Below are 13,079 nucleotides of genomic sequence, written 5' to 3' on the forward strand. Positions count from 1 at the left end.
GACACCCATAGAGTGGGAATAGAATTTGTGGCACGCGCAGCAAGCCACCGAGCCCGCAAGGGGCTTTGTTGCGCTCGCACTCCGTGCCAGCATCCCAGCAGCCGGGATCCCGGCGTCGGTATGCTGACCGCTGGGATCCCGACTGCAACCCGTTTATTTTGCATATACATTTTAAGTATTAACTGACAAAAGTTTTTTTCTTTCCTTCCTATGTTTTTCATATGATGCATATTACCTTGAAGAATCTGCTTTTTCTTTCCCAGGCGATTTTGCCTCTTCTGAGTCTGGTTTGGCCGTTTCATCTTCAGGAGTTTTATTGCGAACTTTCAAGCGCCCCTGTTATATAGTTACACAGTTAATTGGGAAAAGTGTAATTACGAAAAGTGTAAGATACAATATCACAATGTCTAAGGCTGGGTATACTTTATGTTATATAATGTTCATACAGTTGACAAAGCATATATCGCTTGTTCATTCACTCATGTTTACAGCCGATATGTCTGAGAATGATGTAGTTCACAGACATATCAAGTCGGCCCTGCAGCACGAGATGCCTGTGTGTATGGGCAGCCGACGGACCCACGCGTTAAGCGGCTGCAGGAACCGCTGACAATGACATCACAACTGGACAGGCAAATTTAAATTTAATACGCAGTCCGTCCAACATGTCGCGTCCAGCCCCCCCCCCTCCCTGCAAAGCCAGGTGTCTACTTGCCATGTTTCGGGTTTCAGCGGCTGCCCCACAAACGGTCCGGACGCGTCTGCGGTGTCTGTATCGTAAAACCCCCCCAAAAGCCACCGCAACGCTCCTTAAAGGCCGAGTTGACGCCCCCTCCTGACCAGTGAACGCCTGTGCCTGTCAATGAGGCAGAGGCTTTCGCAGATGTGAGATGCCGTCACATCTCACAGTGTGCGCATACGCATTGCGGCTTCTGAGCGTGCGCACACTTCACAGGGCTTCAGCATGCGAATGCTGCCGCAGCAGCATTCCATACTAAATTAGACCCTATATCATGGATTTAACCATTTTGTATGAAGAAAAGTTTTTGTCCGTTTTCCAGTGTTTGACAGCAAATGGTAATTTTCCATTTCCTCTCATCCATTACCAGATTTTCATTCCTCCCAGCCAAATCTGGCAGATGATCTGACAGATAATTGTATCGTTTATGGTCACCTTAAGTAATGATTTTTTGGAGGTTCAGATTGTAGACTGGTGGTTAAAGAATTTTCTGCAAAGAACAGACAAATGGAAGGGGAGGTACTTAGAGGGTTATTCACCTAGAGCAGCCATTCCCAATCACGGTCCTCAAGGCACACTAACAGTGCAGGTTTTAGTGATATCCAGGCTTCAGCACAGGTGACTTAATTAGTAAAACAATACTGTCTATAAAGATAAACAATTCAGAGAGCGCACGGATGCAAAGAAAAAGAATAACAATTTAATATAGAATGAATCAATTTAAATGCAATATTGCTATATATTAGAAACATGTATCATAAAAACCGCACTAGTGGAGACCTCTGAACTAATAGTAGGAAATGTTTATAATTCCAAATAAATCCGATGAGAGAAGAAGTCCTCAATTGAAATAGTGAAGCAAAGTTCAATGTCCCACCAATCAGGTGATAATGCTTAAATGACACAATAGAACCGTAGCAGGTCCACTTAATTCCTCTTAAACAGAGATGGTGAAGTTCTTTAATTTGAACATGCAGAATAGAACTGATGCTTCCCACAGCCTGTGGTTAGGCTGCAAACCCCCCACCGCTATCCGACAAAGATGGTATCTCACCGGAGCAGATGTATTGCCCTGCCGCTTCCAGAACCCCTGGGCAAATGCGGCTGTGTAGATGAGGCAGTCAGAAGCGGAGAGTCCCGATGGATAGGGGAAGAGGAGGGGGGAACCTTGAACCACGGCCAGGTGCTGAGTGCTCCGTGTATAAAGACCAGCGCTGCGGCTGTTTGCTATAGTTGTCTGGGCTCCAACAAGTGCGGTTAAAATCCCTGAACCTTAACGCGTTTCTCCGACATAGAGCAAGTCGGTTTCATCAGAAGGTAGGTAACAAGCTCAAAAGTTGCACTATTTAAAGTGATTGGTAACCAATCAACATTCTCCACATCATACTTGTAATTAAGATAACAGGTGTATAGGTGCACAGCACTTTCAAATTACTCCAAAGACACAAAAAATATTTACCACTAAAACAGCTCAATTGGAGTCTCTGGCTATCCTATTAAATAGTCACTTAACACATAGCTGAATAGCTATCATAAGTTAAAAATAAAAATGAAATGAAATAAGGCATCACGGAGAGAAAAAAAAATTATTATTTGAATAGACAAAATAAAACAAAACAAAACAAAAATGGATGTGAAATATACCATCCAACTAACTACTGATAATGACAGATTGTGTGGCTCGCCAAACTAATACCAAATACAGCAAAGAGCAGTGACCTGGGTTCGAGTCCCACTCCACAACCAAATATTTTTCAAAAGATTTTGCTTAAGATAAAAATAAGAATAAATAATAATAATAATAATAATAATAAATAAGAATTTACTCACCGGTAATTCTATTTCTCGTAGTCCGTAGTGGATGCTGGGAACTCCGTAAGGACCATGGGGAATAGCGGGCTCTGAAGGAGGCTGGGCACTCTAGAAAGATCTTAGACTACCTGGTGTGCACTGGCTCCTCCCACTATGACCCTCCTCCAAGCCTCAGTTAGGTACTGTGCCCGGACGAGCGTACACAATAAGGAAGGCTTTTGAATCCCGGGTAAGACTCATACCAGCCACACCAATCACACCGTACAACTCGTGATATGAAACACAGTTAACAGTATGAAACAATAGAGCCTCTCAACAGATGGCTCAACAATAACCCGATTTAGTTAACAATAACTATGTACAAGTATTGCAGATAAACCGCACTTGGGATGGGCGCCCAGCATCCACTACGGACTACGAGAAATAGAATTACCGGTGAGTAAATTCTTATTTTCTCTAACGTCCTAGTGGATGCTGGGAACTCCGTAAGGACCATGGGGATTATACCAAAGCTCCCAAACGGGCGGGAGAGTGCGGATGACTCTGCAGCACCGAATGAGAGAACTCCAGGTCCTCCTCAGCCAGGGTATCAAATTTGTAGAATTTTGCAAACGTGTTTGCCCCTGACCAAGTAGCTGCTCGGCAAAGTTGTAAAGCCGAGACCCCTCGGGCAGCCGCCCAAGATGAGCCCACCTTCCTTGTGGAATGGGCATTGACAGATTTTGGCTGTGGCAGGCCTGCCACAGTATGTGCAAGCTGAATTGTACTACAAATCCAACGAGCAATAGTCTGCTTAGAAGCAGGAGCACCCAGCTTGTTGGGTGCATACAGGATAAACAGCTAGTCAGATTTTCTGACTCCAGCCGTCCTGGAAACATATATTTTCAGGGCCCTGACAACGTCTAGCAACTTGGAGTCCTCCAAATCCTTAGTAGCCGCAGGCACCACAATAGGCTGGTTCAGGTGAAACGCTGACACCACCTTAGGGAGAAACTGGGGACGAGTCCTCAATTCTGCCCTATCCATATGGAAAATCAGATAAGGGCTTTTACATGATAAAGCCGCCAACTCTGACACTCGCCTGGCTGAAGCCAAGGCCAATAACATGACCACTTTCCACGTGAGATATTTCAGATCCACGGTTTTTAGTGGCTCAAACCAATGTGATTTTAAGAAACTCAACATCACGTTGAGATCCCAAGGTGCCACAGGAGGCACAAATGGGGGCTGAATATGCAGCACTCCTTTCACAAATGTCTGAACTTCAGGTACTGAAGCTAGTTCTTTTTGAAAGAAAATCGACAGAGCCGAGATCTGTACCTTAATGGAGCCCAGTTTTAGGCCCATATTCACTCCTGCTTGCAGGAAATGCAGAAATCGACCTAGTTGAAATTCCTCTGTTGGGGCCTTTTTGGCCTCGCACCATGCAACATATTTCCGCCATATGCGGTGATAATGCTTTGCCGTAACATCTTTCCTGGCTTTAATAAGCGTAGGAATGACTTCCTCCGGAATGCCCTTTTCCTTCAGGATCCGGCGTTCAACCGCCATGCCGTCAAACGCAGCCGCGGTAAGTCTTGGAACAGACAGGGGCCCTGCTGCAGCAGGTCCTGTCTGAGCGGCAGAGACCACGGGTCCTCTGAGATCATCTCTTGAAGTTCCGGGTACCACGCTCTTCTCGGCCAATCCGGAACCACGAGAATTGTGTTTACTCCTCGCTTTCTTATTATTCTCAATACCTTTGGTATGAGAGGTAGAGGAGGGAACACATAAACTGACCGGTACACCCACGGTGTCACTAGAGCGTCCACAGCTATCGCCTGAGGGTCTCTTGACCTGGCGCAATACTTCTCTAGTTTTTTGTTTAGGCGGGACGCCATCATGTCCACCTGTGGACGACCCCATTGATTTACAATCATTTGGAAGACTTCTGGATGAAGTCCCCACTCTCCCGGGTGGAGGTCGTGCCTGCTGAGAAAGTCTGCTTCCCAGTTGTCCACTCCCGGGATGAACACTGCTGACAGTGCTAGTACATGATTCTCCGCCCATCGGAGAATTTTTGTGGCTTCTGCCATCGCCGTCCTGCTTCTTGTGCCGCCCTGTCGATTCACATGGGCGACTGCCGTGATGTTGTCTGACTGGATCAGCACCGGCTGGTGTAGGAGCAGGGATTTTGCTTGACTTAGGGCATTGTAAATGGCCCTTAGTTCCAGAATATTTATGTGAAGGGCAGTCTCCTGACTTGACCATAGTCCTTGGAAATTTCTTCCCTTTGTGACTGCCCCCCAGCCTCGTAGGCTGGCATCCGTGGTCACCAGGACCCAGTCCTGTATGCCGAATCTGCGGCCCTCCAGAAGATGAGCACTGTGCAACCACCACAGAAGAGACACCCTGGTTCGTGGAGACAGGGTTATTAAACGATGCATCTGAAGATGCGATCCGGACCACTTGTCCAACAGGTCCCACTGAAAAATCCTGGCATGGAACCTGCCGAATGGAATTGCTTCGTAAGAAGCTACCATCTTTCCCAGGACCCGCGTGTAGTGATGCACCGATACCTGTTTTGGTTTTAGAAGGTCTCTGACTAGAGAAGACAACTCCCTGGCTTTCTCCTCCGGGAGAAACACTTTTTTCTGGGCCGTGTCCAGAATCATTCCCAGGAACATTAGACGTGTCGTGGGGCCAGCTGTGACTTTGGGATATTCAGAATCCAGCCGTGCTGGCTCAGCACTTCCTGAGATAGTGCTACTCCCACTAACAACTGTTCCTTGGATCGTGCCTTTATTAGGAGATCGTCCAAGTATGGGATAATTAAAACTCCCTTTTTTCGAAGGAGTATCATCATTTCCGCCATAACCTTGGTAAATACCCTCGGTGCCGTAGAGAGTCCAAACGGCAGCGTCTGGAATTGGTAATGGCAGTCCTGTACCACAAATCTGAGGTACTCCTGGTGAGAATTGTAAATGGGGACATGCAGGTAAGCATCCTTGATGTCCAGGGATACCATGTAATCCCCCTCGTCCAGGCTTGCAATAACCGCCCTGAGCGATTCCATCTTGAACTTGAATTTTTTTATGTATGTGTTCAAGGATTTCAAATTTAAAATGGGTCTCACCGAACCGTCCGGTTTCGGCACCACAAATAGTGTGGAATAGTAACCCCGGCCTTGTTGAAGTAGGGGCACCTTGATTAGCACCTGCTGGGAATACAGCTTGTGAATCGCTGCTAGCACCGCCTCCCTGTCTGAGGGAGCAATCGGCAAGGCGGATTTTAGGAAACGGCGGGGTGGAGTCGCCTCGAATTCCAGCCTGTATCCCTGAGATACTATTTGAAGGATCCAGGGATCCACCTGTGAGCGGGCCCACTGATCGCTGAAATTCCTGAGGCGGGCCCCCACCGTACCTGGCTCCGCCTGTGAAGCCCCACCGTCATGCGGCGGACTTGGAAGAGGAAGCGGGGGAGGACTTTTGTTCCTGGGAACCTGCTGTTTGCTGCAGCCTTTTTCCCCTGCCTCTGCCTCTTGACAGAAAAGACCCTCCTTTTCCCCGCTTGTTTTTCTGGGACCGAAAGGACTGAACCTGATAAAATGGCGCCTTCTTAGGCTGTGAGGGGACATGGGGTAAAAATGCTGACTTCCCAGACGTTGCTGTGGAAACTAGGTCGGAGAGACCATCCCCAAATAATTCCTCCCCCTTATAAGGCAAGACTTCCATGTGCCTTTTGGAATCTGCATCTCCAGTCCTCTGGCGAGTCCATAAGCATCTCCTAGCAGAGATAGATAATGCACTTATTTTAGATGCCAGCCGGCAGATTTCCCTCTGTGCATCTCTCATGTATAAGACTGAGTCTTTTATATGGTCAATTGTTAGCAGGATCGTGTCTCTGTCTAACGTGTCAATATTTTCTGACAGTTTATCTGACCACGCAGCGGCAGCACTGCACATCCATGCTGACGCAATAGCTGGTCTGAGTATAATGCCTGAGTGTGTATATACAGACTTCAGGATCGCCTCCTGCTTTCTATCAGCAGGTTCCTTAAGGGCGGCCGTATCCTGGGACGGTAGTGCCACCTTTTTAGACAAACGTGTGAGCGCTTTATCCACCCTCGGGGGTGTTTCCCAACGTAACCTATCCTCTGGCGGGAAAGGGAACGCCATTAGTAGCTTCTTAGGAATTACTAATTTCTTATCAGGGGAAGCCCACGCTTCTTCACACACTTCATTTAATTCATCTGACGGGGGAAAAACTACAGGTAGTTTTTTCTCCCCAAACATAATACCCTTTTTTGTGGTACCTGGATGTAAATCAGAAATATTTAACACCTCTTTCATTGCCTCAATCATGCAGTGAATGGCCTTAACGGGCATTAAATTTGACTCATCGTCGTCGACACTGGTGTCAGTATCCGTGTCGACATCTACTTGTGCCACCTGAGATAACGGGCGTTTCAGAGCCCCTGATGACTTTTGAGACACCTGGACAGGCACGAGCTGAAGACTCGGCTGTCCCACAGTCGGCATGTCGTCAAATTTTTTATGTAAGGAGTCTATACGTGCACTCATTTCCTGCCATAATACCATCCACTCAGGTGTCTGACCCCCAGGGGGTGACATCCCTGCTAAAGGCATCTGCTCCCCCTCCACATCATTATCCTCCTCAAACATGTCGACACAGCCGTACCGACACACTCCACACACACAGGGAATGCTCAAATAGAGGACAGGACCCACAAAAGCCCTTTGGGGGGACAGAGTAAGAGTATGCCAGCACACACCAGAGCGCTATATATAAACAGGGACTAACTGAGTTATGTCCCTAATAGCTGCTTTTTATATAATATACTGTATACAGTGCCAATTTTAATGCCCCCCCTCTCTTTTCCCTCTTACTGTACTGTAGAATTGCAGGGAAGAGCCAGGGAGCTTCCTTCCAGCCGAGCTGTGAGGGAAAAATGGCGCCAGTGTGCTGAGGAGATAGGCTCCGCCCCTTTTTCGCGGCCTATTCTCCCGCTTTTTATGGGATTCTGGCAGGGGTATTTACCTCATATATAGCCCCAGGGGCTATATATTGAGGTATTTTAGCCAGCCAAGGTGTTTTTATTGCTGCCTCAGGGCGCCCCCCCCCAGCGCCCTGCACCCTCAGTGACCGGAGTGTGAAGTGTGTATGAGGAGCAATGGCGCACAGCTGCAGTGCTGTGCGCTACCTTGGTGAAGACAGGATGTCTTCATGCCGCCGATTTTCAGGACCATCTTCTTGCTTCTGGCTTTGTAAGGGGGACGGCGGCGCGGCTTCGGGACCGAACATCAAGGCTGGGCCTGCGGTCGATCCCTCTGGAGCTAATGGTGTCCAGTAGCCTAAGAAGCCCAATCCGGCTGCAAGCAGGCGAGTTCGCTTCTTCTCCCCTTAGTCCCTCGCTGCAGTGAGCCTGTTGCCAGCAGGTCTCACTGAAAATAACAAATTCTAAGACTATAACTTTCTAAGAGCTCAGGAGAGCCCCTAGTGTGCATCCAACCTCGGCCGGGCACGAAATCTAACTGAGGCTTGGAGGAGGGTCATAGTGGGAGGAGCCAGTGCACACCAGGTAGTCTAAGATCTTTCTAGAGTGCCCAGCCTCCTTCGGAGCCCGCTATTCCCCATGGTCCTTACGGAGTTCCCAGCATCCACTAGGACGTTAGAGAAATAATAATGATGTATCATTATTTATTTATAATGTGCTAAGCACACATTAAAATCTAAAAAGAATAATGAGACGGAATAATGAACATAGACCTGTATATATATATATATACACATGTATACATACATGCATATACACACACAACCTAAATAGGTAAAACATGGGTCTATAACCAAGAAACAGTTATAAAAGACATTAATTAGATATGGATAATTAACTATAACCTAATTCGAGTAGCATTCATCAATAGTACACCTATCTAAAGTGTTAACATATGCTTTAATAACCAAACATATGAATACATCTAGGACTAAACTGTATAGATATACATACAGATATAGAGAACAGGGATCCTAATAAAGAGATATTCCATATGCTCATTCACCATGATAAATCCAATAAAGTATAGCAGAGGAACAATAGTCCAAATAAGTAAATTGGTGTATATTCTAGATATTATTCATCTTTATACAGTCATTAAGACCTCTAGGGAATAAGGTACCCAAGGTATATATCCAAAAAGCCTCCCGTTTACATAATTGGTTGTATCTATCTCCTCCTCTGGTAGTGGGCTTAATTTGTTCTATGCCTTGTATTCTGATACAATTGATGTCCCCACCATGTTCTTGTCTCACATGTCTCACAAGACTATGTTGGCTTGTACCCCTCCGTATATTATTTTTGTGTTCTAGAGATCGTATATGTAGCATACGTGTGGTACGTCCCACATATTGAATGTCACACGTACAACTAATGACATATATAACATAACTAGTGCGACAATCAATCGCACTCCGTAGATCAAAGAACGGCCCATAGGTTGATGAATAAACCTTAGTGGCTTTATCCATAATAAAATCACATGTAATGCACCTCTTTTTTCTACATTTAAAACATCCCTTTATTCCCTCCCCTTTATTTTTAATATTAATATTCTCTGGATTTTCCTGTAGCGAGGAGAAATGACTAGGTGCTAAAAAGGTCTGTAAACTAGAAGCTTTCTTGAAAACAACACACGGATCATCATCCAATACAGTGGATAGAATCCTATCCGTTTTTTAAAATAGGGAAATTTTTTCGAATAATATTTTTAAGTTCACGGGAACTACTATTAAATTTGGTGATGAACCTAGGCTGATGTACAATTTCAGTAAAAGGAGAGTCCATATTACCCTTAGGAACTAACAGGGAGTCTCTGTCCTTACATCGTGCTTCTTCCAATGCTTCCTTAACAATTTTATCTGGATACCCTTGATCCTTAAATGAAAGAGTTAAATCTGAAGCTTCCGTCTCAAATTGTTCAATATGAGAACAATTACGCCGGATTCTATAATACTGACTTTTAGTAATATTATTTAGCCATGGGCGGAAGTGACAACTTCCATAATTTAAAAAATTATTGGTATCAACTTCTTTACGATATGTAGAGGTAACCACTTGTTGATTACAAATAGAGATATCAATATCTAAAAAATTTATATCGTAAAGAAGTTGATATCGCACACATTCAATATGTGGGACGTACCACACGTATGCTACATATACGATCTCTAGAACACAAAAATAATATACGGAGGGGTACAAGCCAACATAGTCTTGTGAGACAAGAACATGGTGGGGACATCAATTGTATCAGAATACAAGGCATAGAACAAATTAAGCCCACTACCAGAGGAGGAGATAGATACAACCAATTATGTAAACGGGAGGCTTTTTGGATATATACCTTGGGTACCTTATTCCCTAGAGGTCTTAATGACTGTATAGAGATGAATAATATCTAGAATATACACCAATTTACTTATTTGGACTATTGTTTCTCTGCTATACTTTATTGGATTTATCATGGTGAATGAGCATATGGAATATCTCTTTATTAGGATCCCTGTTCTCTATATCTGTATGTATATCTATACAGTTTAGTCCTAGATGTATTCATATGTTTGGTTATTAAAGCATATGTTAACACTTTAGATAGGTGTACTATTGATTAATGCTACTCGAATTAGGTTATAGTTAATTATCCATATCTAATTAATGTCTTTTATAACTGTTTCTTGGTTATAGACCCATGTTTTACCTATTTAGGTTGTGTGTGTATATGCATGTATGTATACATGTGTATATATACAGGTCTATGTTCATTATTCCGTCTCATTATTCTTTTTAGATTTTCATGTGTGCTTAGCACATTATAAATAAATAATGATACATCATTATTATTATTATTATTATTTAATCTTATTTTTATCTTAAGCAAAATCTTTTGAAAAATATTTGGTTGTGGAGTGGGACTCGAACCCGGGTCACTGCTCTTTGCTCTATTTGGTATTAGTTTGGCGAGCCACACAATCTGTCATTATCAGTAGTCAGTTGGATGGTATATTTCACATCCATTTTTGTTTTGTTTTGTTTTATTTTGTCTATTCAAATAATAATGTTTTTTTCTCTCCGTGATGCCTTATTTCATTTCATTTTTATTTTTAACTTATGATAGCTATTCAGCTATGTGTTAAGTGACTATTTAATAGGATAGCCATAGACTCCAATTGAGCTGTTTTAGTGGTAAATATTTTTTGTGTCTTTGGAGTAATTTGAAAGTGCTGTGCACCTATACACCTGTTATCTTAATTACAAGTATGATGTGGAGAATGTTGATTGGTTACCAATCACTTTAAATAGTGCAACTTTTGAGCTTGTTACCTACCTTCTGATGAAACCGACTTGCCCTATGTCGGAGAAACGCGTTAAGGTTCAGGGATTTTAACCGCACTTGTTGGAGCCCAGACAACTATAGCAAACAGCCGCAGCGCTGGTTTTTATACACGGAGCACTCAGCACCTGGCCGTGGTTCAAGGTTCCCCCCTCCTCTTCCCCTATCCATCGGGACTCTCCGCTTCTGACTGCCTCATCTACACAGCCGCATTTGCCCAGGGGTTCTGGAAGCGGCAGGGCAATACATCTGCTCCGGTGAGATACCATCTTTGTCGGATAGCGGTGGGGGGTTTGCAGCCTAACCACAGGCTGTGGGAAGCATCAGTTCTATTCTGCATGTTCAAATTAAAGAACTTCACCATCTCTGTTTAAGAGGAATTAAGTGGACCTGCTACGGTTCTATTGTGTCATTTAAGCATTATCACCTGATTGGTGGGACATTGAACTTTGCTTCACTATTTCAATTGAGGACTTCTTCTCTCAGCGGATTTATTTGGAATTATAAACATTTCCTACTATTAGTTCAGAGGTCTCCACTAGTGCGGTTTTTATGATACATGTTTCTAATATATAGCAATATTGCATTTTAATTGATTAATTCTATATTAAATTGTTATTCTTTTTCTTTGCATCCATGCGCTCTCTGAATTGTTTATCTTTATAGACAGTATTGTTTTGTGTTTTTTGGTGTTCAGAACACCTTATGAGAGCAGCTGCTACTAAAAATACAGGTGTACGAGATAATTTGAGTTTAATTAATGTTTAGGAGCGCCTGATACGTCCTTTTTGATTGAGGATTTTTTTGACTTAATTAGTAGCTCAGTTATTTTGATTTAACCATCTGTGGTGCAGCCTGGATATCACTAAAACCTGCACTGTTGGTGTGCCTTGAGGACCGTGGTTGGGAATGCCTGACCTAGAGGCTCCATTACCTTAAATCAGTTCCTGTATCTGTCCTTAGAATTTAAACCTTAATCTTTATAATTCACGTCACATAACAATTCTGAGAATATCACAAGTTAAAGCTACATAGTTAACCACAGACAGTGTGGGATCAAACCCACTGTGTCAGTAATACTAGTTAATGATTATTAGAGGATATTTTTCCTACAATAATCTTATGTGTAGCTGGCAATGCTGCTCCTGGTATATACTGATTGCTGATGTATAGCTACCTCTGTTCTTTAGTGCAAAGTCCAGCAGTGCTCAAATATTGATATCTATTGTGATACGTTTATCTCAGAAGACTATTGTTAGCCTATTCTCTGACTTCAGTAACTAGCTATGGAAGGTGAAAAAATCAGGTCTTTGCAGCACTAACCCCTTACAGGAAATTCCAAAAAATAATAGGGGAACAAAGGATTCAATGTATGTTCTTCATAATCTATAGTGTGAGTGATCATCCTTGCTGTTTAGAAAAAAACATGTGAAAAAGTCTTCATTTACAATCAGAAACTACAAATACTAAGGGTCCTGTTATTGCTGGCACAGACACTCCTGAAGCCACACACAGCCCACCGTCCCACATAGTACCTCTAATAAGGCCCTCCTTATACTATGCTCTTCCACCTGCCTGTCCCACCTCCCAATGTCAATGCCTGATATTAGTGTGGTAGGGTGGCACACTGTAGTCAAGGCTGTGCTATCCCGCCCCTCTTCCTACCTTACCACACCCAGGAGTGTGCACAATAAATATGTAAACACACAGGGGCGTTTCTAGCCAATTTGGCTCCCAGTGCGAGATTTAAAAATGCGCCCCCCCCCCCATTCACATAAGAAAAAATACGCCCCCCATAGATATAAAGAGGAAAACCATGCGCGTGCCGAAAGCGCTCGCGCTCCCGACAAGGGGCGTGACCTCTTTAAAATGGGCGTGGCTTTAAGGTGGGCGTGGCCTCATCTGATCTCATCATCACGGCCACCACAGGATAAAAAAAAAAAAAAGTCCTCATTTTACACATTACAGCAGGCACGCGACCCCATTTTACACAGCACGGCAGGCAGGTGTCCCCATTTTACACAGCACGGTAGGCAAGTGTCCCCATTTTACACATTGCGACAGGAAAGTGTCCCCATTTTACACATTGCGGCAGGCACGTGCCCCCATTTTACACAGCATGGCAGGCAAGTGTCCCC

The 13,079-nt window shown here is 44.0% G+C and overlaps 1 protein-coding gene across 3 annotated transcripts in view; it reads right to left on the bottom strand.

Annotated features, from left to right (window-relative positions):
* Positions 1-13,079, bottom strand: part of LOC135055003 (uncharacterized) — a 122,116-nt gene that overhangs the window by 5,949 nt on the left and 103,088 nt on the right. For all 3 annotated transcript variants that reach the window (XM_063958549.1, XM_063958550.1, XM_063958548.1), the window contains one exon: positions 236-336. In XM_063958549.1, coding sequence (XP_063814619.1) covers positions 236-336 — 101 coding nt within the window. The remainder of the gene's footprint in view (positions 1-235; positions 337-13,079) is intronic.

Source organism: Pseudophryne corroboree, chromosome 3, assembly GCF_028390025.1.
Source record: "Pseudophryne corroboree isolate aPseCor3 chromosome 3, aPseCor3.hap2, whole genome shotgun sequence".
Lineage (NCBI taxonomy): Eukaryota > Metazoa > Chordata > Amphibia > Anura > Myobatrachidae > Pseudophryne > Pseudophryne corroboree.